Source organism: Hippoglossus hippoglossus, chromosome 5 (genome assembly GCF_009819705.1).
Source record: "Hippoglossus hippoglossus isolate fHipHip1 chromosome 5, fHipHip1.pri, whole genome shotgun sequence".
NCBI lineage: Eukaryota > Metazoa > Chordata > Actinopteri > Pleuronectiformes > Pleuronectidae > Hippoglossus > Hippoglossus hippoglossus.
In genome coordinates this window covers 22,720,621-22,747,166 of record NC_047155.1, presented here as the reverse complement: position 1 = coordinate 22,747,166, position 26,546 = coordinate 22,720,621, and the positions used below count along the sequence as shown (strand labels likewise).

At 43.2% G+C, this 26,546-nt stretch overlaps 1 protein-coding gene and 1 non-coding gene across 3 annotated transcripts in view; both read left to right on the top strand.

Annotated features, from left to right (window-relative positions):
- Positions 1 to 26,546, top strand: part of cdh4 (cadherin 4, type 1, R-cadherin (retinal)) — a 203,029-nt gene that overhangs the window by 156,959 nt on the left and 19,524 nt on the right. For both annotated transcript variants that reach the window (XM_034585787.1, XM_034585786.1), the window contains exons 7-9: positions 4,413 to 4,557; positions 14,018 to 14,190; positions 24,172 to 24,309. In XM_034585787.1, the coding sequence (XP_034441678.1) occupies positions 4,413 to 4,557; positions 14,018 to 14,190; positions 24,172 to 24,309 (456 nt within the window). The remainder of the gene's footprint in view (positions 1 to 4,412; positions 4,558 to 14,017; positions 14,191 to 24,171; positions 24,310 to 26,546) is intronic.
- On the top strand, positions 16,699 to 16,780 carry trnan-guu. Its single transcript has one exon. It is a non-coding gene; the product is annotated as a tRNA-Asn (tRNA).

Genomic DNA, 26,546 nt, shown 5'->3' with positions numbered 1-26,546 from the left:
CACTCGCACTGAGTGCTGGTGTCAACGCCCGTGTGACTGTCAGCATGATAGATGGCTGCGCTGCTGATAGAGCTAATTCAGAAGTGTGCTCCTGTCTCGGAGGAAGGATAGAATAAAGGAAAGTGGATCTTCAGTGTCTGTCAGCGCACACTCTCAGGAGTCTGCACACATTATAAACGCCACAATGTTTGCACACACACACACACATACGCACACACAAAACCTACGTGCAGTGACTATAAACAAACACCAAGCTCTAGATGATTGCCTCTCTTCCTTGGTTTGTCTCTTACTCTTCTGTGTGTTTGCATGTGTGTGTGTGTGTGTGTGTGTTGTATTTAATGTCATATGAGCCTCTTGTTACCTCACTTGCTTCGTTCAGGCTCTGGACTCTGCTGTGAGTGTTTATTTCCGTACCTGCTCTTACTCCCAAACAGCAAATTGGGATCAATAAAGCTGGTAGGATGTGGGTCCCTGGGAAAGGACAGCCGCTCGGTAAACAGTTCTTATTTGACACTGCCTGTAGTAAAAACAGCATGTTGGGTTGAGGGCACTTCAAGTCTAATGTGGCTAATGTTTAGGCTCCCGCGGACCCATGTTGCTTGTGATGTGATGTATGATTTAGTGTGGGAGAATGTAGGCAGTGTTTGACCCAGGGGAAATTTAGTCCAGTGCTTACTTTCTTTCAACTTGACAAGAAGTTCCCACCACTGCTGTGCTCTCGCAGGCCAAACTTTGCTTGTTAGTTTTTGGTTCAAGTGAAAAGAGAGACGAGGCTGCTGTTTCTGTCAGACTAGCACCGGGGGGAAGTGATCTGCGAGGTGAGGAGAGTGGGTGTTTAGCCTGAGCTTCTCTTTTGTCAGACGGAGTCAGCAGGGCACGTGGAGAATTGAGCAAGATGAGAGCGTCTGTGATATCTAATTTTATTTATTTTTTCATTTATGTTTGCATGAATCCATCAACTTCAGAGTTTAGTGAGTGTGTGTATGTTTTACACTGATGCACTGATCACAAACACCTTGGACATTTGTGTTGAATTTCTTGCAAATGAACATTGTTAAAAGTAAAATTTGGAAATAGAGAAAAATCATAATATTGCTTATTTCTCTTGGACTAAGAGATCACTAGTTGGGGCCATTTGGTTCAGCATGCATGTGAACTGAACAAATTTAGCCTGCGGACCTTAATTTGAAACTCTGCATCAAGAAAGCAGTGCAAAGCCAACTCCCTATGGTATTTAAGCAGCCTCTTGCTAACACCAAAGCAATAACAAATGTCATAGGTGTTTTTTTAGCAGCAGATATGCGGTATAATCGAGTATCAGTATAAGAGACTCTGGTACACTTATATGAACCATTGTGCTCATATTAATTAATGTAGCCTACACTGTCCCTTTTTAATACATACAAGTTAAATAAAAGTAAAAGACTACTAGAGCTTTAAAGGATATTAGGTTTTTTTAATTTGAGATCAAGTCTGTGGTCCTCAGTCTTAGCATGAGGCTGAACGCTGCTCATGTGATGTACAGTAAAGTTTACAAACAGTAAATTTTTTTACACCTGAACGGATATTTATTTTTTAATCTGTTATGTATTTGAGAGAATATTTATATTGATTCACTTTTGTAATTGTACTTTTCTATTAGTAGGTTGCAGCTAGTTGCAGCAGTATTACAGACTGTAAGAATGACTCTCATAGTCTGTTCAAGAAAAAGAAGCAGTTTAATTTGATTTCTTGTTTTTCGCAGCACCAAAAACTAAACCGAGGTACCGAACTGTAATCTTCCTTAGTCAGTTGATTATGTCCGTATGCTAACATTTGCTAATTAGCATTAAAGACAAACGATGGTAATGCAATTAGCTTCGTGGGCATTTGCTCATAAACCAAAGTTTTGCACTATTAAAGTTTTTGAGCTGGTAATGGTTCTTGCTGAAGCGTCAGGAAATCATTAAAGCCAGTAGAGTACGTTATCTGGAGATGAGGTATGTGACGATGTGTTTGTTCAATAACATCCAGCAATTGTTGACAACCCACAGACTAAGTGAAAACTTTGACCTGCTGGTTGCGCTAAGCAAGAGGAAAAATCTGAGCATCATAAGAGTGAATGGAATTAATATCCTAAAAACCTTGAATATCTTTATCAAGTTTTTAATAGAAATCCATCTAATTCTCTAGGTATATAGTAGGGTCAGCTGGTTGACATCCGCCTGTGCTATCAGTAGTGTGGCTAAAAAATCCTAAAGATTACAGCAGTATTTCTGATTGGAAAATACTGGAAAATACTTGATGAATCCATTAGAGGTGTTAACGGTAACAGTAATTTGAAAATCATCTCTACTTTTACATTCTGTAGGTAGGTACATGTATTTAGCAACAGCAGCAAGAGCCAAGCACATTATAGCAGCAGAGAGGGAACCATGTACAAAATTCCGCTCAGTATTGCCTCGGTGCTCCTCAAGGTGCTCCTCAAGGTGCTCCTCAAGGTTCTCCTCAAGGTGCTCCTCAAGGTGCTCCTCAAGGTTCTCCTCAAGGTGCTCCTCAAGGTTCTCCTCAAGGTGCTCCTCAAGGTTCTCCTGGAAGATGCCAGTTGGGGTGTATGTTGGTGAAAGACACCTAATGGGTCAAATACAAACTGTATTCCACCTCGGGTGTTGGTCAAGTCATAATAAAACTAACCTGTCAGAATACCAATGTCTGCTCACACATATACATTTGTCTGCAACGCACATACACTCTTCCAGGCCCTCAGGTCATATTTCCAATTCCTCCATGGAGCACACAAACACACACAAACACAGGAATACAGAGACACGCACACATATGGAAATATGATATGAAGTATTCAGGCACGTGCACACACAAATCCACAGATAGAAAGGACACACATGAATAAACACTGTTTGAAAAAAACTAAAATGCACAGGCATATTCAGACATTAACACTCACACACACACACACACACACACACACACACACACACACACACACACACACACACACACACACACACACACACACACACACACACACACCTCCGTGAACTGAAGCGGTCACACATCCCCCAGCATGCAGCGCTCACAGCTGAGAAAACAGATTGGGCTTGTTTGTTGGGTATCCTCTCCTTGTTTGTTTGCTGTGCTTCAGCCAATCGAAAACTAGCATCTTGAGGATCATTAAGTGGCTAAAGAGGGCTCTTTTGATTGGCTATGTGTGCGTGTCTGTGTGTGTGTGTGTGTCTCCCAAGTGTGTATGTGTCCGCTTTTGTCAGCGTCCATGTTAAACATGTGTTGGGATGCGCGTGTGAATGCTGGAGAGGGCGTGTGTTTGGGTATGTTGTGATACATCCTTGACAGCTGACACAAAAGCCGACATGATTAGTTTTGTAGTGGCAGAGGCAGGTGCCGTCATTCAATCTTTCATGTCACTCCACAATACATCACGACTCGCTGTAAATAGGCTGGCAGGCAGAAACTCCTTGACTGTGTTGTGGCAAAATATTTTGCCGCCAGCATGTCGGTTTTTAGCCAGAACGAGAGCCCTTCTCCTTTTACCAAGCCAAGCTGTGATTGAATAACATTTCTGCAGAGGATATGATTTTCTAGGCAATTGAATGAGAGTAATGTAAGTCACGGTGAACAGTGCCGGTTTGGTTCCAGGCTATTACAAAGCTTTGCGTTATGTTAGATGTCATTAGTGGGGATTGGTGGGGAGTAGAGGGTGTGTAGCAGCAGCACTGGAGATTAAGACATCCCAGTGTAGATGATGATTGCTTTTGTCAGTCCTCCCTGTTCGAGCCCCCACACCCCCACACTGCCTCTTTGTATTTTCATCTCTCATTTACTTGCACAAGGCTCAGTCACACTCCTCCTCTCCTCTTCCCATCTCATTCGCCTGTTCCCCGTCCCGCTTTTTTTTTTTCTTCTTCCCCTTCATTCTCCACCTCCTCGCTGTCTCCATTCCCACACTGTGAATTGTCAGGGAACAGCTCATCATTGCAAGACAACCATCCAAATGGCTTCCTTTGTCAAAATAAATTGAGACAAACATTCTCCCCCAAACTAAAAAAGAAGCCACAGCTTGAGCAGCAACACCTCTCTGATATTCTTTCGGACTCTGGCTGTGCTAACAGTAAAATAGGTGTTGTTTGTGTCTGGAGCATTTCACTACTTTGCCCCTGTCTGTGTTATTGTGGTCCCTTGCCAGGATACCATCAGGATACTGCTGCCCTGCTGACAGACAAGAAATAGAATACAAGTTGTGCCTTGTTCCAGTCCAGACCGGATCTCACACTTTTATATCAATCGAGCCAGCGGCCTGTTATCAGTCCAGCTACATTTATCAATTCAAGCCAATATACAATATTCAATTCTAATGACCCCTTCCTCGTTTGTGCTTTTTTGTATGTTCACAGCTGCGAGCGCATGCAGTGGACATGAACGGTAACCAGGTGGAGAATCCAATCGATCTGTACATCTACGTGATCGACATGAACGACAACAGGCCTGAGTTTCATAACCAGGTGTACAATGGCTCTGTGGCTGAAGGCTCCAAACCAGGTAAGAGTGAACAAAATGAACAGGATAGTGTTCCTGTAAATTTAGTTTTTATGAAAGTAAAGGGAAAAAACAACATCCTGGATTCTTGGACAGTATATGGACAAAATAAAAAATGACTAAGCTTCAGTTGTTAAATAAAGTGTCCACCTTCGACCTCAGTCACCACAGTGGTAATTGTCTGTTAGCAGTTGCAGTGGAGCGAATTTCCATACTTATGTTATCATTTAAATATTTTTATAGTCCCGAAGAAGTACAACTATTACATATTTAACAAGAAAAAAACAGAGAGTCCAAAACAGAAATGTGTCTTTTCTTCACATGTAATAGTTTGTTAAATGCAAAAGATTTGCATTAGGATTCAGGGTCAGGGTCTAATGCATTTGCACACAGGAGGATTTTCATATCCTCCTTGGTCGGTTCACTTTTATTGGCTATTGTTTCTTTCATATGACACGACTCCCCGATTTGTAAATACCAAAATATTTACAATATTTACAATTCGAAATACTCTAATTCAGTTGCTGCAGGAAGATTAGGTCTGTAAACCCCTCACACTACAGGATTATTTGGCAAGATAATCTGTTCAGATCAGCCCTAGATCAGCAACACCCCCCCAATCAGACCTGGAATTGGCCTCATTATCCTCTAGTGTGCAGCAGGTATAACATACAAGCTCAGAAGTTGTTGTGTGAACAGTAAGTGCAATCACCTTGTGTTATAGGGGAAAGATTTGAGCTCAAACTGAACGCTTTGTTCAGTTCTGATTACAGGTAATCAGTGATGATTGTATAGTTTAGATTGTGGAACCTGGCAATTTAATGCCCAGAAAATTGCCACATATGCTGGTAGCTTCTATACTGTACTCTGTAGGGAATTATTAATGCAATTATCCCTTTATGGATCTCTAACATGTTTTATGTTTGAATATTTCTAGACAAAGAGATGATTGTACTTGATAATCTCTTGTTTAAGGATCCTGTTTATGTCCTTTTGTATGGTGTGAGCTTGTGCGTCACCTTATTCGAATTTCAAATCAACCACGTTCCAATTTTTTCCATCACACACACAGTCTTACATTTTTCCGTCTCACTTCCAGTGGTTTTGAATAATCTTGGACGTGAACAACGCAAGCAACACCTCGAGGTGGGAATTTTCCGTGACGTGAAGTTTTGGGTTGGTTCAGACGAGGGCACGCTCATGAGATATTTGTGTTACTGTATCTTGGCTGGATGCATCATTATCAGATTCTACCGAGCACGGAGACATGTAGACCTTCCCTCTGAATCGCGAAACAGAGTTGGTCAGTGCCAAGCGAGAGACAAGAGCAGAATATACAAGTAGCTCTCTTGTCTCTACTGGAAGAACTCTTGCTCTAACAATCAGACCCCGAGGACCCGTGTGTGTCTTCACAGTGTTCAGATATTGTTCGGCTGCAGTTTAATCTCAGGGGGATTTGTAAACAATATAGGAAAGCATGTTGTGCGTGCGTACGCGTGTGTATGGATCAGTGAGTATGTGTGTGTGTGTGTCTTTGTGCGTGCCTGTGTGTGTGTGTGTGAGTACCGGTTACTCCTCAGTGGAGCACGGGTCTACAGCATATACAGCGCTCCTAATTAGCGAGGGCAACCAGACAGTCCCACAGCTACTTTCTTCCTTTTTCACTCTGATACTCTCTGCTTAGTTTAAAATGGGAGCGTGTGACGGCAAAAGTCTTTGAGTTAAATTTTTGTTTTGAACAGAATGCAATCTGTTATACCAATTAAGAAGAAACATATTACAGCATGTACGGCATAATTGCTCTGCTCGTCATTAAAAAAATCACTGCCAAGTAACATTTGTTTGTGGAGCGTACAGCGTCAGGTATGGAGAGTTCGGTGTCAACAAGGCAAACTGTGTGTAAAGCTCAGTCACTGGTCTCTGAATTGATTCATTTTAATTAGGCACATATGCTACAAAGTCACGTTTGCCTAATTGCCTGTTGAGTTGAAGAAAACAAGAATGAGTGTGATTCCTCTCCAGTTTGGGTTCAAGGAGACATTTTATACTTCTCTGGCCCATTTAATCCTTTAATATGTCCTCCGCCACTTTAACGCACTATTAATGAACCCACAGTTTTGCTGAAGTTGATTTTCATCCCCAGCTGAACCGATTCCAACCCTGCACACAAACAAGAAGCACAGCCAACTGTAAGATGTACGCTTGATGTAGTGGGCATTGATTAATATCCATTCTGACTGAATAAACTCTGTTGTATAAACCTTTGTTTAGACAGAATCAGAAAAAATAATGCAACCTCCAAAACATTAATATTTAGTACATGACTCATCTGAACCTTAGACCGTATATAAAGATGGATGACGCAGCTCCACATGCTCCCACTATCCAGAAATGAAACTGAAGTATGTCAGGTATGAACGCCAGCATCTGACATATTTGCTGGCGGAGTCTGCGCAGTAAATAGAGCAGATTTATGATCCAGAATGCAGCCAGTCACCAGGTGGCGATCAAGATGTGGTATGAAAAAAACAAAAAAACAAGCAGCAGTAAAACTTTCCCTGTTGTGTCCAACTGGAGGTCTGTTGCCAGACAACAGCAATAAGGGGCGGAATGAGCTGGTGATGCTGATCATGGAAATCCTCCTAAGCCTAAGAAGACCGCCTCCTTCATGGGACACTTCAGTGTTTCCCCTAACAGTTTCTTTTAGCAGCAGCAGCGGGCTGGCCAATGTAGGGGCAACCCTGCGCCGATCCTTCAAAGGTTTTGGGACACAGTTTTTGATCTGAACTAAAATGGACTAAGACACCGTCCAGAACAAATAATACTTAGATTTTGCCTGGGAGTACTTCGGATTCTCAATCCACTATTCTTACAGTATTATATTGTAAATTTCTTCAATAACTGATGTAATATGAGTTCATGGAAACTTCATTTCACGACTGACATTTTCAGTGATTATTAAAAGGGCCCCGAGATCACAGCCGAGCTTCATGGATCCTCTGGTGTGCATCCTGCATTTGCATTTGGCTTAAATTATTCAGTGGCATAAAAAGATGACCATGGAAATCCCTCAGGTGGTACCTCAGGTGACAGACTCTTTCCGTCCTATCACAACATGGCGGGTGACAGGTGCGGCTCTGGGCAGAGATGCTGCTGGAATACCTCAGTTGTCCGCCTCGCCCTGCCCGCAGGTCTGATCAGTGATAAAACATCAAAAACTATTCATATCTGTTACTACATCATGATATATCAAGTCGTACAGTATCACACATGACGTGTCTAAAACCTTGTCTGAGAGGAAATTATTTGCATGACTAGATACCACTGCTGTTTAGTGCAATTTCTTTAAAGGTCCCATATTGTAGAAAGTGAGATTGCCTCACTCTTTTTTGGATTATAAAGCAGCTCTGGGTGCCATATAAATACTGGGAAAAGGCCAAAATGTTAAATTCACAGAGAAGGGCACACATTCCATATTCAGAAACAGTGTTTTAAAACGAGCTGTCAGGACTTATGTGACTTTGTGATGTCAGAACTCTACAGTCACCGCTTTAAGCCACGACCTCATCCTGACCCACTGTTCTGTCTTTCTCAAAGGTTTCTCCTGAAATCTGCTTTTTTACTCTATCTCTGTTAAGGACTCTGTTCTGCTCCACCTCTTCAACAATCTTTTCTACTTTTAATCCTGTTAACGCTATTCTTCTGCCGATCGTTTGATTACATTTGTCTTGTTTGGTTTTTTTGTAGTTTTATCAGTCGTGACACTTGGACTGAAATCCAGGTATTATTATGGCTGTGCGTGGACTGAAAACCACCTGGAGTCGGAGCTCTGAAAAGAGGATAAGTAGCTGTATCCATAGCTGCTGGTCGACGTTTCTTCCATGCACTTGCTGTAGCATTTCACCCTCGCCTGCAATCCCAGTCAATCCCCGTACACACTAGACACTGTCTGGCAGTGACAGAGAGAATGACTGCTCCTTCTCCTCCTCGTATTCCACTCGCCACAGTCCTCTCTCAGCCGTCCCAGCTGCCCAATCACCCACCTCCTGGGGATCCCCGATGGTCCCAGATTCAGTCTCCCCTGGCTGGAGGCAGAGGCAGGGGGCTAACTCACTCCTACATTGTCCCTCGATGCCACCAGATGATCCAGACAAATCCAGCAGGAGCATTTTAGTCCTAATTTGACTGTGTCTGCTGGGCTCATTTTCATGACCATCGCCAATGGCATTTACCATGCTACATTTGCAGGCTACACCTGTAATTGGCCTGGTCGTGCATCACTCAAGAAACATGTTATGATTAGCGCTCCAGGGAGAAGCATGAGCGAGGAGATGTAAAACTACACTGAGGTGTTTGCTGCACTTAAAAGCACAAATATGTTTTCTCATAAATATCAAACCTTCAAATAAAACAATGAAAATGTGTAAAATATGGAACTCTTAAGCTTTGAAAATAAGGTAAAACAATTCAGTGCTTTGCTTTATACAATTTGAAGTATTTCCCTGTAACAGATTGGCTTTATGGCATGCAGCCAACTCAGTGCTCATGCTCTATTGTTTCAACAGTTAGCCGAAGGTATTTTTATCCACCAGTGTCTTAACAGAAAGATGAACTGTGATGTGTGAAAAGTAGAAAAGTTCATTACAAGTTTTCACCCACACCAGTAGGAAAGATACTGAAGAAACCTCTGAACAAAGGCCCTTAATCTTTGGTGTGCTCCCTGAACGTCTGAATAAACAGAAGCAGTTCAAATGTTTAATATTTGTAATATTTGAAAAGTGTGTGTACAACCCCTTGTATTTTTTCTTAATTCCATGCAAAGGGGAGATATGTGTTTAAAGCTGCAGCAGTATCACATCGTGTATCTACAGACCCAGATATCTGAGGTTCTCTGAAGCATTTCGACACATCTTCACATCTAGCACTGTGGGGGAAGCCATCAAAGACAGAGACCTACAGGGAACCACCCTTATCATCGTCACCAGATGTTACACAGGGAGAGATCGGATCAGGCTGTCAGTCAGGATCCGTTTGAAACGGCCCCGCTCGGCACCAAACAAACCTGTGACTAATGGAATTTAATTTGCACTGGCAATCAAACCTAACAAAACGGTAGATGGCAAAGTGAGCAGGCTGATCACACTTACTTGTTGTTAATGAGGAGTAAATGAGATTGATTGTGAAAACTCGGAGGCTAATCCTGTGAAACCTGCTAAACCAGTAAGGTACAAAAAGTAATATGCAAGTTAGCTTAGGCTAACATGGAGTGCACACATACAAGAAGAAAAAAAACACATGAAACACCACTGCCTTTACAAGCTCACTAAAATCATCTGAAACTCTTCACGCCTGCAGATAAGAAATTTGTCGACATGGCGTGACTCCTTCAGAAAGCTCTTGTGTTCAGAGGCTGCCGTGTACTCAGAACATCTGCCTTGTGATGTTCAGTCCTCTCTCCCACCCTCCCCCTCATCCCCAACTCTGACAGCAAGTTGTTCCCTTTTATGGATCGTCTTTCTCAAAAAAAAGGCCATCTGAAATGAGAGAGTGAGATCAAAACCAGCAGCTGAGTGCCTTTTCTTACAGTCGATTTGCCCTCCCATGGGGGGGCAGGGGTGCTGCGTCGCTTTTTCTATCTCCCTCTCACGGTACTCCCTCTCTCTCTTGAATAGTTTGCTAACAGTTGCAGAGAGATTTAAAAGCATCGCTCCATCTTGCCTTTTTTTTTGCTGGGGGGTAATTAGGGATTGGCATATAGAGTGCAGAGATGGAGAGGTGGAGATGAGTACATGGAGGAGCACAACAATATGTTCTCACTGTGCCTCTTACTCTATAGCTGCTTTCAGGCATGCACTGAATTCTGCAGATCCTCCGTATTTTCTTCTTAGGAGGTGCATGTACGAACGCAATTGTCCGAGTGAGAAGCTCCGTAGTTTCCACGGACTTTATCCACCTGACCTCCTAGTATAAAGTCTGTAGAAATCCAGGAGAAATCGATGTGTGAACACAGCACGAGATCTCCCTCTGAATTCATCGTGATCGAGTGGGGGGGGGGGGGGGGGGGGGGGGGGTTGCTTCTAGCGTGTGACAGACGAAAAAAACAAATAGAACACGTAGTACTTCATACACGTAGAAGACACAGATGAAGATTTCAAGAGAGTTTGTGGTGATAAGAGCTGATGACGGTGTTGGGGCGCTGTAAACATGATCACTTGATCTACGCATCAGAGTTCATACGTCACTTCCTGCCTCTTCCTGCTGCACCCGGATGCTCCACCTATCGCCTCAATAACGCGGAGGATTTGATGCTGTCGTGAGTGCGTCTGTGTAGAGAACCTCCCGCTGCGTGAGAAAGGCAGTGTCTGGGTAGACTCCGTAGCCAATTCTCCGGATTTTACCCGGAGGCCATGTCTGAAAACGGCTTATATAAGTCATAGTGGCAGATCTTACATTCAAAAAACAACACAAAAAAACCTATAACACACAAGAGGAAAGAGTAAAACTGAAAAGGAATAATATGTCTCCTTTAATGGGTTCTTCTAAGGCTCCATTCCTCCTCCTAGTTTATTGGCTGCCAACAAATAAACCAACAGACAAACAGACGCGGGTGAAAACTGAAAGCTTGACCTCCGTGGAAGTAATGAATAGGAATGGTCAAATTCAGTGCAGCAGAGGCATAGATATCTCAACGTTAATTCCATTGAATGGATCAGAAACGTTGAATTATGCATTAACGATATTTGCAGCACAACCCTGATGACATGATCTTGACAAAGCTCCACCAGAGCCACAGAAGACAGGATTCAGATGTTTGTTTCTGCTGGTTAAGTAGTTTCGTGTGTGATATAGGTGAAATGCTGCTGTAAAAAACCTACACATACAATATGCTAATGCGACTGCTTATCGATTTTGTACTGATACTATGACCCTGAATAGCAGCGAGTAGATACAGATCAGCAAGAATGTCTATCATGCAATAATAGAGATCAAGGTTCCATGAAGGTTCCTGTGCGTCTGCTTTTTTTGTCTTCTCTGTAGTCATTCTAAACCGGAATGATTGTGAATGGTTTGAATGGTGCGACTGTGTCCTTGTGTCCTAAGAGAGCTGTGGTCGCCATTAGTGGGTTTTGTGTGAACACTGTCTCCCCCGCCCTCCCTTCCACCAAGATTCACCGGGCTTCAACCTTTTCTCTTTCAACCTTTCCTCTCTCGTGCTTTAAACCTCTCAACCCTTGATTCTCCTTCTCTCTCCGCTGTACTGTGGCCACTCTTTCCTTCAACCAGGCAACCTCTATCTTCTCTCCACGGAGTTATTATCCTCTTGTACCGCCCATCCCCTGCCCTCTCACCCCCAGACTTCCCCCTTGCACCTTTGCCTTTAATGGTTTTTAAAAACCGTCGCAGCTTTATTCTTATCTTAATCTTTTTCTCTGCTTTGCAATTTCCTCCTCTGCTTTCTATCTTTGCATCTGTGTTTCTCCCTGTTTCTGCTCAGTCCGTCATCTGCTGCCTTCATCCTCTTCTCTCTTATTGAGAGTCAGACGTTGACTCGGGGTGACTTATGTTTAGGTAGCAGTGATCTGCGGTCATGTGAGTAAAATGGTCGACCACTTAAATTTTCAGCTCCAGCGATTTTTTGCGGAAAAGCAATTAGGATTTGGAATTAGCGTTCAAATTAAAGAGGAATTAAACAGGCTCAGAGATTAACCGTTTCAGGCATGGCCATCCCTCTTTGAATCTAAAAGCGCATCATCATCATATAACTGAATCCTCCTCATTGATATGAAAGGCCAACGTGTGACTCCCTATCACATCTTCTCCCTTCCTGCGGGACTGGAGAGGTTGATTATAAATCGTGGCTGTCCTTGGCGGAGCTGCAGTACTTGTTTTTCTTCTCCCTGTCTTTGCCTGGACTCTCTTTCTCTTCCTCGCTGGACAAAGTGACAAATCCTGCTTTGAAACTTAATGAAGTTTGAAATAGAAATTCGAGGCTACAATTATCCTGTCCATGCAGGCTGTCACAGGAATGATAGTGCCATCCACACCCAATTATGGGAATGGAGACACCTGTAACTGCTGAGACCCACGGGGGACTGTCAGGCCTGCCATGGATCCAGCAGCTCTCCTGCTTCCACTCAGTTTACTTTTATTTACATTAATTGGTGATTAGAAAGGTGCTGAGGCAAAACTTGACTTTCTTATTTCCGCAAAGGACGTCTTTTGTCAACCTTTTTTTTTTTTTATGACACCGGTTTTGTTTCTCCTCAGCATGGTATCCACCCCCCACCATCGAGCCCACTGAGGTAAACAGCGTGCTTATGCATTAGTTTGCTGAGACACTTTCCAGTGCCCACTATCATGAAAACAGTGCTACATTTTTTTAAATCCATCAGAAAGGTTTTATTTAAATTAATTTAGAGAAGGCAATCAAACATGTAGGCGTTTTAATTAGCACTTTCTCCTTTTCAAGCATGTTTGTGCTTCAGCTGACTCTTCTCTCTGCCACCCTCCTCCTGCGAGCTGACACTCTTTTTCTCTCAGCAGCCGCGGCGATGGTGGCAGTCTGTAAATGGCTGCCTGATGGAAAGTGACATTTTCACAGAACCCTGCGAGAGAGGCGAGGTGATCTCTCCTCTTTCCAGCACAAAGTGCTCCTAATTGCCTGATCGCATTTGTGAGCCTAGCTGACAAACTCGTGCAAATCAATAATTCTGCTCGGGGAAGATGTGGGGACACAGGCCCTTGTCACCCTGATGCGTGCGGCGAGGACACACACAGGCACATGCATACAGATGCACAGACGTATGTGTAAGTATAAACGCAGGGAAACACGTGCACTTTTTACCCACACACCACCTCTGCGCTGTCTGCCTTAAATGGCAGTGTTTATCTGTGATTCTAAGACAAATAGGGAGAGAGCATGGGAGCATTAAGGGCAGCCACAGTTCCGCTGAAGGCTGAAATAATGGATGGTGGAAATGGCAGACGACCCAGCGCTGCTCATTACTAAATGGACTCTGCGGAGATGGAAACTTTGCCCAATGGCTTGGCTATACGGAGAGAACAAAACAGCACAACTTAAAATAGGGGCCGATTTAACAGGTTTTGTTTGTGATTTTGTGCTCTCACTAAAAGTTGCTTCCCAAAGAACAGAGAATGTCACAGCAATTTGCAAAGTCGGAATGACTTCTTTCTTGTTTATAAATGGGGTTGTTGTCTTCTGAGTTTTCTTTCTTCTCTTTGATATTTGCTGCAAATTCATTAAAAGTAATGGGCTTTCAAGAAACCTTCTGTGCACTGTTTGTGTTTTCAAAATGTATATGGGCAGAAGACCTTAAAAAGCACATTGTTGTAATTTAATGACGGCTTGTTTTTCCTCTTTACCTTTTTCCAGCTTGACCTTTTCTGACCTTTGACCTTGCTTATTCCCGGTCTTCCCAGCTAACGAACTCTCTCTCCACAGGCTCGTCTGTGATGCAGGTGACAGCCACCGACGCGGACGACTCCACCACAGCAAACGGCATGGTCCGCTACCGAATCCTCTCTCAGACACCCCACAGCCCCATCCCCAACATGTTCACCATCAACAGTGAGACTGGAGACATTGTGACAGTGGCAGCCGGCCTGGACAGAGAGGTCGGTGTCAACCTTATGTGCTGTGTATCCCCGTTACTGCCTTCGCATGTTGGGTTTCTCTATTATATTGTAAGGTCTCAAATTTATTGAGCAATGTGCCGAATTGAAATATGTGCCCACGCGGCAATAACATAAAACCTGGGCTGATATTCGATGGTTTCGCATCACCTAATAAATTAGGCCGGAGTAGAGACTAGTTTTTATATTTTTATGTATTTTTTCTTTTCTTCTACATTGGTATTGCAGATACTTTACGGTTCCCCCCTGTTTCTGGTTTTTATTTAAGCTAAGACTAAATAACACTATTTTCCAAACTGCTGAGCTACTCCTTGGCTCTTCCCATACTGACTGTGTACTTGACTTCCCTACACTCTGGTAGCTAGCTACCGACTTGCTCCCCCATGTCCCATCCGCTCAAGAACAAGTTGAAAACAACACAGCAGTTCCACTCAGTCATTTATTATTTCACAAAGCTACTCTGCTGGGAGAATACCTTGCACCATATCCACACGCACACACACACGCGCACACACACGCGCACACACACGCGCACACACGCGCACACACACGCTCACACACGCTCACACACAAACACACACACTCACACACACACACACACACACACACGCTCACACACACGCTCACACACACGCTCACACACAGCCAGGTAGAGCTTCACTTCCAGCTTTTGTCTCCTATGGTCAGAGAAATGTTGAAACAGTCAAATGCAAGTTAGCTGCAATACTGGTAAGCTATTGTAGCATTGTTTTTAAATATTTAATCTCAAAGTTTTGCCATCATTTAACCCAGAAAATAATTTCAGTCCAAAATTGTATTACAATTCCCGAAAACATGTGGCTTTCAACCAGAACTATCATCATTTAAAATTAGATTTCACTGGCTATTATGTAATTTTTTGTAATATATTGAAACTTTGTTACATTGCTTTTGATGAAACTTTTATTGTGATAATCAATGTTATTGTTTTATTTCTCAGGCCTAGTCTACACAATGCCAATGATGCAACAAATCAACTTTTTAAACCTATAAATTCCTAGGCCTCCTGCATGACAAACTACTATTTGATCTCTGAATCCACTAAACCCTAAAGAAATTTGTTTTCTCATCGTGTAGCAAAATAAATGACAGGAAAATATCTGTTGTTTTGGCCACTACATGGAGCAGATCACATATAATGATCCACCACTGGTTTGTGTGTGTCCATTGCTGTGGTTGTTCACCATCCCACACACCACCACCAATACCTCAAACACACTGTCCCCGCTGCATCTTCTGTCTTATTCCACTAATGGTGGAGGTCACGCAGAGTATACGTCTGTTTATCCCAAACTGGGATCAGGTGACTGTGGGCATTAACCATGGCAGATTGTCCAGCCTGCAGCCTTTAACTGTCATACTGTGTACACACACACACACACACACACACACACACACACACACACACACACACACACACACACCTTCCCTTATCTCTATGGTTCAACTTTTAAGAATATACAACTGGCGAAAATGGGGAAACGCTCAGATCCATATGCTGTCATTATTTGGATCATTCTCATAACTTTGTTGGTTGGTTTTATCAGCGACATAAAAGCACTGACGAAAGTGTGTCATTATGTTTATATTCTGGGAAGTCCCGCTGGTCCATCTCGGCACTAGAGATCACTTTGGACATTAAAACGGGACTTCACTAACAGTAAGGCGGGCGTATTTGGAGAATGATTACAGTTAAAATCTCAAGAACAGAAACAGGTTTTGAAAACAGAGGAAAACAATACATCAATGCTCGTTCCTTATCCAATTTTTATAGAGAGCTGGCATGGCATGATAGCCTGATACATTTGTGTGACAATTTAAATGAGTTTAGTGAACGTGGGCCAGCTCTGTGTCCCTGTTTCCAGCTTGGCCCGGGCGGCAGCAGTAGCAAGTGATGTGAGTGAGGGAAAGCTCATTAATCTGGACACATCAAGCCCGGCTCAGTCCCACCTGCCTCTGATCCTCCCACTAAAACTGGGACACACCTGGGAGTTCACCCACCTGCTGTCAAGGTCGTCAGCTTAAACATAGAAACATGCCCAGACACATGGGCACGTGTTCACAAACACACTCCCGTGCAGCTATGGTTGCTGTGGTCGATGCAGTAAAGCTCACACGGTTTAATGCTTCTTACTGAAGTATGATAAACCTGATCCCAGAAGTCACAATGGTGTAAGACATGCATCTACACAAATATATGAATATGCATTCTCACTCTAGAGACACCAATAAACACCTTTGCTGCTATTCTCTGTTTCCTCTCCCATCTCACTCTCTCTCACACCTCAACTCCACATGCACCATGCTGCTGTGTAACTGGAATATTCATGTGCTAATTAAGGGGTGAAACAGGTTGTCTCGTGTCGAGGAGCCAGAGAGGTACATGGAGGTTAGCTCAGTGTCACTTACCTCTGACACCAGTGAATACCAATGACCCGCCAACACTGTACAGACGCGGTGGCCGAGTGGTTAAGGTGATGGACTGTTAATCCATTGTGCTGTGCATGCGCGGGTTCGAATTTCATCCTCGTCGATTGGCTATTATCATGGGACTAACTGTGAGAGCATGCGCTGCTTGGAAGGATCAGTTTCCTAAGTTGTGAAGCAGTCATTCTGATTGAGATGTGTTCTTGTGCTCGGGAGTCAGAATATGGAGAAACATGGACGCTGTAAATAAAATGTCTTGTATTCACGTGTTTAAAGGTACAACATAGTTCCACAGACTCTCTGAGTTGTTCCGACTTGAGATGGCGTTCATGTGAATTTTCCCGGCAAGGAATTATTATTGATTGTTCAGACACCACATCAATCAATTTTGATTTGTATAGCACCTTTCATACAGGGGAGGACTCAATGTGACATGATCGCACAACAATGCATGATGATCCCATGTTATCCCACAGCCTAAAAAGCTGGTCATATGTGTGTATAAGTATAACATGGCTACTTGTGTGTGGTTCTGGTGTTCAGCATTTAAGAGATATATGGATATACTGAAGTTATTGTAAATGGTCCGTATTTATAGACCACTTTTAGTCTTGAGGACCACTCAAAGCAATTTACAGCACCGTTTTGCCATCCAACCATTCATTCATCCAGTGCTTCTATGTGCAGCACTTTCTTTATGACACATCATTCATTCACTGCCAGTGCTGCCGTCAGGGGCAATTTGAAGTTCATACAGAATGGGGAGACGGGGATCGACCCGCTGATCTTCTGGTGAGAAGACGACCCGCTCTACCTCTTGAGACAGCCAAAGTTAAAATTCAAATTACGCTTGCAGGAGGTGAAGGTGAATGCTTATATTTTTGTTATGTTGATTTATATATTCAACCAGAAACTTGTTTTAATGTTGTGACTGATTGGAGTATCTTTTGGACTGATTGAGTTGTATTCAGTCCTCATCACACATTGTAGGATAAGTATAAAGGACATGGACAGCGTAAGCAATCTTTGTGTTGGTCACTGAGCAGACTCAGGCAGAAGCAAAGATGTTTATATATGCCTCCCTATGTCCGTATCAAATTGAGCTGCTCCCCAGAAATGATCAAAGAGAAATATGTTGTATGTTGTAGAAATAGATGAAACCAGCAGGCTTCCAATGGAGAAGTACATTTGTAATGAAGTACGAGTCTGATGCAGCAGGTAGCATAGAGGGAGATGTCAGGGGGCCACAGCTGGCGTGGATGTTCCCCCCTGGTGCCCTCCCTCCATGGCACCAGCTCCACTGGCAGGCAGAGCTGTTGTCTTTCATTACCCCAGGCTGTCTAAATCTCCCATGAGCCCTGGGTTGGAACGCTCTGGTGTGGCATGGTGTGGTGTGGGCTGGCGCCAGGCTGTCCTTCGGACTGATGCCAGCTTAGCGTTGGACTGTCTCGCCCTCGATTAGGACATCGCCTGGACTGCCTGAAGGACACGAGAGCCCACAGCCTGGCTCTATTAAGTTCTCCAGAGCCTAACTGAGGATAGAGGCTGAGAGCAGGCATCTGAAATGGGCCTGGGGCTTTATTGTCTGTGAGACGCCGAGTTATGTTAACTTGCCACCTCACACCCGAGCTCCAGGAGCAAGACAACACATCCTTCAGAAGATTGTGAGCGTGTTGCTGAATGAAGCATGTGGATGCATGTAGGTGGATGTTGACTGCTTGCAGCCAACATTCCGTCGAGAAAAGATCAACTCAATATCCACCTTATTATGTGAACACAGCGAGTGTTGAATTTGACCTTTTTATCTTCAGAAAAGAGTGAATTATTTCACTTATGCCACTTTAGTTTTTGCCACTTTCTCTTGCAGATGATACTTTTCTACCTTGGACTTAGGTCAAATATTTCCTTTTTTTCAGCAGCTCTTAGATAAATACTCACAGAGTTTTATAAAATTTATTTTCTGGGATCAGCCGATGAGTTGAAAGAATAATTTGCTCGCAATATCGTGTCTACAGAATTCAGTCATCTCATGTCCTATTTAATTTGATTTAATAATGTCCGACTCTGCCACAGCCAAGAATAACTACAATTTAGAGACATATCAGTGTCGATAGATTATAGCAAAATATAAACAAGCCATAAAATAATCAAAAGTTGGATCTGATATGATGAAAGTGTATTTTGTTAATATTTTGCCAAATACATTGTCAGATGTTAGACTCCATGCCTGAGTCTCAGGCAGCAACCCGACCGAGCCCCAGGAGAAGATTTGCCAAGCCCAACCTGAACTTGAGAGGCATTCTGCTTTTTGTGTCCAGCCCGATGTTTACATTCAGCAAGTAGAGAGCCCAGCCAATGTAATAGAGCCCAAATATTATTTAATAATTTTGTGTTAAGACCAGATTACCTTTGGTGCAATATTTTTACATCATGTGGCCAACTCCCCTCTCAGTGTAAGGCCTTATTGAATGTTAAATCATGTGTCATTTCAGCGTCAGTTTATCTAAAATCTAGAACAAACTTCCCCCTCTTTTGATTTGATGTGAACACTCCTCTCTAAACCACATTGGCGTGTCCTGAAATAACCACTGCACAGAGATCTCAACATTGTATCAGATAGTACCGGTAAAGCGTCTGCTACAAACCCATTGGCAGCTTTATTTTATTCAGGATCTCTCCTAATTCCTCTCTTTCTGTTTCTACAGTTAAACTTCTGACAGCTTGATAGCACTATGACTACTATTGATTAATTCAATCCGAATACCGCCCGTCTCCTTCTCTTTTTGCTTCCTTAAATTAGAGGAGTTGGACTTACAGCTGCTCCTTTGTTCCTCTCTTCAGAATGGGATCTGAGCAACTGTACAATATTGCTTGCACAGTGGTCTGCTGGCTGACATTTTTGTATAATGTCATTTGGATTGTTATTCTGTTTAAGTCCTCGAGACCTTTCTCTTCTTGTAGCTCTTTGAAGAGAGAGGTCACACCTGACATGATCTCCTGCTAAAAAAAGAATTTCTTTTGTTTTATCTGCTTTCGTCTGTTTGTGACATTCTGGAGCCAATAAGTCTGTTCATCACTCTGTATTGTAATGCTCAGTTGGACAATTAACTGAATGCCTCACCCAGTCTGTGTGTTTTATTCTAGCAGCTTTATTCTTATGTGACTCACAGCCTTTATTTATCCCGTATATGACTCTGAGCTGTTTGCGTAAATGTGGAGGCGTGTATAACCAAGTGGATTCAGAGTTTATATCTCAGATTTACCTACGTAGTGAATATTTCTACAATGGGTTTCAGACAAAAGCTTTCAGAGAACTGCGTGCTGCTTGCAATAAGTTTCCGCTGGCTTGTGCTGTCTTCAAACCAGTCTGGATCCGCTTGTGTCCTCAACCCAACATGGGAGACATCCGCGCGAGGGATGAAGAGAGGAATGGGTGATGAAGATGGAAATAAAACAAGCTTCTCTGCAATATTTTGAGACTAACTAGTAAAAGATGTACTGTATGACAGAACAGAAGTCCCACAGGGTCCGGTGCTTTACTTGTAACTAGACAGGCACTCAGTCGAGCGCACAAGGTTGATCAACATGGTTCTCTAGTTCTTATGATAGAAACATAAACAAGGAAGTGGTCTGATAACCTTAATGATTTATATGTCATAATAATATGAAAAGAAAGTAAAAAAATCCTGCATCTTCCCCCTAACCCACATCTGCACTAAAATTGAATGTGTTCTTCTCAGACCCAGGCCCCATCAAGTTTTGTGGAAATATGTTCAGTAGATTCTGCATAATCCTGCTAACAAATAAATCAAAGACATTATCTCAGCTAGTGATAGGTGGTAGTTGCAGTGTTCAGTCCTATTTGTTACCATATAACAGCTGGAGAAAGACTAGCCTCCCTATGACAATATTTTGAATCCACTAGATCTGGGTTTTCATTTGGATCCACACCAACACTCATCAATACCAACCACCTAAATATGTCAGAACTTTTTCAGCAAGATTTGTACATAAATCAACTGTCAAAAAAATGCTTTATCTTGCAATGTTTAAGAAAGTTAAAAAAAACTCCCCATGATCTGGACCGGCAATAAAACTTTATGGGTTCTTCCCTCCGCCAAGGCCAATTATGCCCCCTTATTAAACCCCATTTAAATGTACTTGATCCAGATTTTAATTTGGATCTGCACCAACTTGCACCAACTCATAAATATCAGTCTCTCAATGAAAACAATTTTAACAAAAGAAAGTGGAAAAACAATTACGGGGTCGGGGCTCACACCGAGTTTCATGGCTGATCCGTCCAGTAACAAGAACAAACAAAAAACAAACAAACAAACGGTGATGAAGACATAACATTCTTGGCGGAGGTGAACATTTACTGAGCTAGAGAATCGGATGTGTAAAGGAACTGGACTGAACTGAAATAAAATGAACTGAATCAAACTAAACTAAGATTTAATGAAATGAAATGGAATGGCATCAAATCTAATCCAGTAAATTTAATAGAGGTGATCTCAGCTGAACTGAAACTGTTGCAGGGGTCACTGACACTGAGAGTCACTGAGGGAGAGAGAGAGAGAGAGAGAGAGAGAGAGAGAGAGAGAGAGAGAGAGAGAGAGAGAGAGAGAGAGAGTCTCAGGGCATTTGAGACAGATTGTAAGTGACAAGCTAATGACTGTGACCAGTAGGAGCCCAGCAGCCGGAACACAATCCACAAACAAAACAAATAAAGTGCAGAGGTAACTCTCTCTCTCTCTCTCTCTCTCTCTCTCTCTCTCTCTCTCTCTCTCTCTCTCTCTCTCTCTCTCTCTCTCTCTCTCTCCTGCTGACCTCTCCCTCTTTACCTGGGTCTGTGAAAATGCACACCCAGCTTAATTAATTCGCCACTGTACTTGTGTTGCCCAAAAAAAACCTCTGCTCCATTGTGTTGTCCGCTGTCCTCTTACCAACTGTTTTCCTTTACTGTGTTTTCGCTAATAAAGTCTCTCTGGAGCACGAGTCCATTTGCTTACAAACCCTGAACAGCCAGGTTTTTTTTTTGGAGCCCGTGCTGCCTGCTGTTTGCCAAACATCAATAGGCTAAAGCTTTTTCCCTGTTTCTTTTCTCCACGATGGTAAACTACCTCATTTGCACCGCTTGAAAAAAAGGAATGGCGTCTATTGTTGGCGGAGCTCTGCGTGCAGGTGTTTCCGTGGCCTCCGATGGCTTTCAGCTTCCGTGAGGCTCCGGGCCTGTGGGGGAGTCTGGGCTGTTGGTGGTGGGACAAGAAGCTGTATGTGCTGCCAGCGCTGGGCTCTAATCTAACAGAGATTTTCTGTTTAGCACTTCTATAGGACTCATTAGAGAGCCCTTTACTGGCTTGTTCAGGCAGCTACTTTGGGACAGCGTAGTGTGTGTGTGTGTGTGTGTGTGTGTGTGTGTGTGTGTGTGCATGTCTGTGTTTGGTGTGCCTGCTCATGCACATATACACCCGGTGTGTATAAGTCTGAGTGTCCCACCTGTTCCCAACTGTTCCCACTCGCTGGAGCATCAGCGGATGTGCATGTGAGCTAGAAGGGCCATAAACTCGCAACTGCCCTCACATGAGTGATACAACCCTGCAGGACAGGAGTCATCTGCCTTCTCCCCCTGCTGTGTGAGAGCTCCACCTGCTGGCCATGCTACTGTCACTTCTCTACACCTGACCAAAGAAAAACAGCATCCATTAGCTACGTAGTCATCGGGTGCTATTTGTCCATTGATGTATGTGACCAAATGAGTCTGCAGAGAGACACATTCATGGAAGGCTTTATTTACTGAAGCGCTGTTTGAGGAGAGATGGTATTGATATTTCATTATGAGTCTAATAAAGGGCAGCCAGTATTGAGTTTTCATTAATAGGATTGCTTCGGTGCAGATTAACTTGTCGACGCATTTCATGGTGACTTGGGGAGAAGCTAAGTGACTCCAGATGCGTGTCTTAACTGGCTGCAGTGGTGTGACTGATCTAGCAATCAGCTGCATCCCTCACAAGTGAAAAAGAAATGTGAGATTTAAAGATAGACAGAGACTGGCGGAGAGATAGACGGATAGAGAAGAGACAGAGGGAGAACACTGAGCAACCAAGATGTGATGAGAAAGATAGCGAGAGATCAAAAGAAGCACAGAATGTGAGTTAACAAAGAGCACGCAATAAACCAGAGGGGGGAAGAAAGAAAGAAGACAAAACTGGAAGAAATAAAAGCAAAAAAAGCTGCTGCCTCTCAGGAAGCAAAGACTGCCCCCTGTACATCTGTGAGTCCCTGTGCTGGGTTTGCTCTTCTTCCTCCAGGCAGTCCCTGACACCCGCGCCACTGGCCACCAACTTGTTTCGAACGCGTGACCCAGTAGTGCAGTGAATTTGATGAAACTAGCCCAGCAACAAACAAACATCAGGCTTTCGATGGTAAGGGATTTGGGATTTTAAGCAAAGCAGCTGGGGGCCTGCGTGGCGAACGCTGGCCCGTCCTTGACGTCCACTCCGTCTTGCTCCCTCTCTTTTCTCTGACACAATGGAGGCCTGAGCCAAATGGATTAATAGGAAGAGGAAAAGACCACAAAGCAGAGAGGCTTATACTGTCATCAGGACGGACACACACACACACTCAGTCACACACACACACACACTCACTCACACACACAAACACACACGCACTACTCCTCTCCAGTGATGAGACTGAACTTTCAGTACCATTAATAGTGTCATGATGCTTCTTTTTCATTCTCTCGTGTCTAAACAAGGCCTGGTGTGTGACAGTGTCTCGTCATGGCATTGTTACATTCCAGTGTGTGCTGCACTCCCCTCTGGGGGGGGTGAGATGAAGGGAACACCTCCCGTCCTTCCAATAAGCGGACTAAATAAGGCCTGTTCACCTCCTGGTATTTCCTGAAGCTCCGTGGCACGTCTTGAAGTGGCGGTGCCTCCATTAAAATGACTGATGATGCAGGTTCATGTTCACACAGCACAAAGACTTTAAGGCAATAATGGATGAGCCTGTTACCAACACATTGCTCTGTGTGTGGCTGTTCATTGTGTGTGTGTGTGTGTGTGTGTGTGTGTGTGTGTGTGTGTGTGTGTGTGTGTGTGTGTGTGTGTGTGTGTGTGTGTGTGTGTGTGTGTGTGTGTGCATGTGTGCGTGTGTGTGTGTGTGTGTGTGTGTGTGTGCGCGCGCTTGTGCTGTTTACTTAATCTGTTATTGAACAAACCAGGTGCTCTAACAGACTCCAGTTGGTCTGTAGCTTAGCAAAAAGAGAAGATGTGCACATATCCAGGAATAACTGGAAGTTCAGGAGGATTTTATTCATGCATTCACTCATTTATGACTTAATATATTTACTCATTTATAACTCTCAGGGTCATTGTCAAATGGGAGAAATATCTATTTATTGATTCAGTCCTGTGTCCATGTTTTTTGCAGCATTTGATATATCTGCGTATCTGAGTGTGTTTTATCTTTTTCTGATTCTTTCTACAGAAAGTGTCTCAGTACACCATCATCGTCCAGGCCACAGACATGGAGGGCAACTTGAACTTTGGTTTGTCCAACACAGCCACAGCTCTGATCTCCATCACTGACATCAATGACAATCCCCCAGAACTGACAGTCAGGACGGTGAGTCCACAGCTTTACTCCGATGTTTTATTGTTCTGTGTAAGGAACTGTATGAAAATGACTAGAAGGAAGAAGGGAGGGTTAGGTACAATTTATATTTGCTGAAAGCTGAGGACTCTTATTTCCTTCTTGTGACATTTACTATGTAAAAAAAAATAACTGTTCAAGAAAATCAGCAATTATTCAATCAATTCAAATAGATTTGAGATTTGTTTTTTCATAAAAATGCAGAGCCTCATCCATGCTCTGTTTTTAATATTAAAAAGTTCTTAAATAATTTTTTGTTCATGACAGAAAAAAATACAGTACAAAAAAACCCTCAGGCACTACATCATCCATACTCTCATGTCTATACATGATATCTAACAGATATTTACATGATGAAATGTGGCCAAGGGGTCTAACATATACATACATATACACAACATATGAAGGGTATGCTGTAAACAGAAGGCAAATTACATTTTAAACAGTAAAGATGAGGAAGGAGGTCACAGCCTTCAGTCCTATTCTGACAATACTCAATGCGTTTTGTCCGTTTTGCAATGTAAGTCTAATTTCTATATCTTAGAAGAAAAGTCAGTCTTTCCAGCTCCTGAATCTCTGCGATGATTTCAAGCCATGTATTAACTGTAGGTTTATATCTATTAAAGAGTAATTACTTTTTTGCTGCTACAGTTTTTTTTTAAAAACTGTCCAAATACAGTTAAAATGGGTATCTGTCATTTCCTGTTATTCCTTTGTAGCAGGACAATGTGTTATATCTATAGAGTTGTAGCTGTATTTCATCATATTAGCTTTGCCATTAATATATCATTTTGAGATACTGCTTTTCTTTCTTCTTGTTGTTTTTACCCATGTCAAGAGGAGGGTCTAAAATATGAATTAAGATTAATGCTGACAAGAGCCTTGGCAAGAGTCAGCTCCCCTCTCCACCCCACTTGTTTTCATACAGTCCCTAAATATCCCTATAATGTTCTATAGAGCCATCATGCTATACATTGTATTGTATATAAGGGTAGATTATTCTTAGGCAGAGCAGGTTACACAGGCATCCAAGTTAAAGAAAGCTCTTTACCTGGTCTCCGTCAAACGAAACGTAAATATTACAGCTGACAAAGATGTGGGGTAAGAACAGATATATATAAAATATATGACAACACAGTGACAGGTATAAAAAAAACAAATACAGAGAGAGACAGAAAAAGATAGTGTGCCTGAAAGTGAGATGGAAATCAGTTTTGGAGATGGGAAGTATAATCCCACCTCCCCCTCTGTGTGTTCCCTGCCAGCGGGGGCCTCTGGTGGCCAGGGTTTGTCTGTAGGCATCTGGCCCTGGTCCCTGATACCTCCACGTCGGGCTGACAGGAAGCCAGGCTGCAGCTGGCCCACTTCGCTATAGCAGAGTGTGGTTTGTCAGGAGTAGTTTGTTTTTTGATGGTGAGTTTACTGTGAGAGGTTATTGGTGAAGAAACAGCAAAGCAGAGACTCTTCTACGCAGAGTGTCAATGCTTGTGTGTGTGGATGTACGGATGTGTAAGCTTCTGTGTAGCTCGACTCTCTATTCTCTGCCTCGTCATATAGAATCAAAATGCTGACCGCAGCCTGACAGGCCCAGCCTGGATTGTAGCTACTCTTTTATTTGAGCACTTGGATTTCTGAGAGACTGATGCTGTCTGCAGCAGAGCTCAGAGGCAGTGTGTCAGCGTCACACTGTGATCCCTGTCTCCTCGGCAGGGCCGTCATCAGCGCACATTGCAAGTACAGTTCCAGCCGCGCTCCCTGATAAGAGCTCCCCAGCTGTCAGGGGTAGAGCTCAGTGATCAAGTCGGCTGCTCCTCTCAGAGCCGCTCTGTCCTCCGTCTGCGGCGCTGGCTCCGTCACCGCTCGTCACCGGGGACAAGCTCTGGACCAGAGTCCCACTGCCAAACAGAAACGGACATGCCGTGCTTCAACGGACACGTCCTTGACACGCAGAGCCCACAATGAAGAGACACGCACGTACATATGTGTAGAAGTCAAAAGTAAAACAGCAGCTGAACAAATCCTGATTGTGTGACTCAAAAGTGGTAATGAGTAAAAGTGAATAAAAATGTGTTTTTGTTGTTTTTACGCCACTTAGACACAGACAATGACTCATTGTCACATGAAAATCAGCGACAAAGAAATTGTTCTGCAGCAGATGCCTTTTCCGCTGCATTGTCAGTCTCCACTTTTTTTTGTTTTGCTTCCCACAC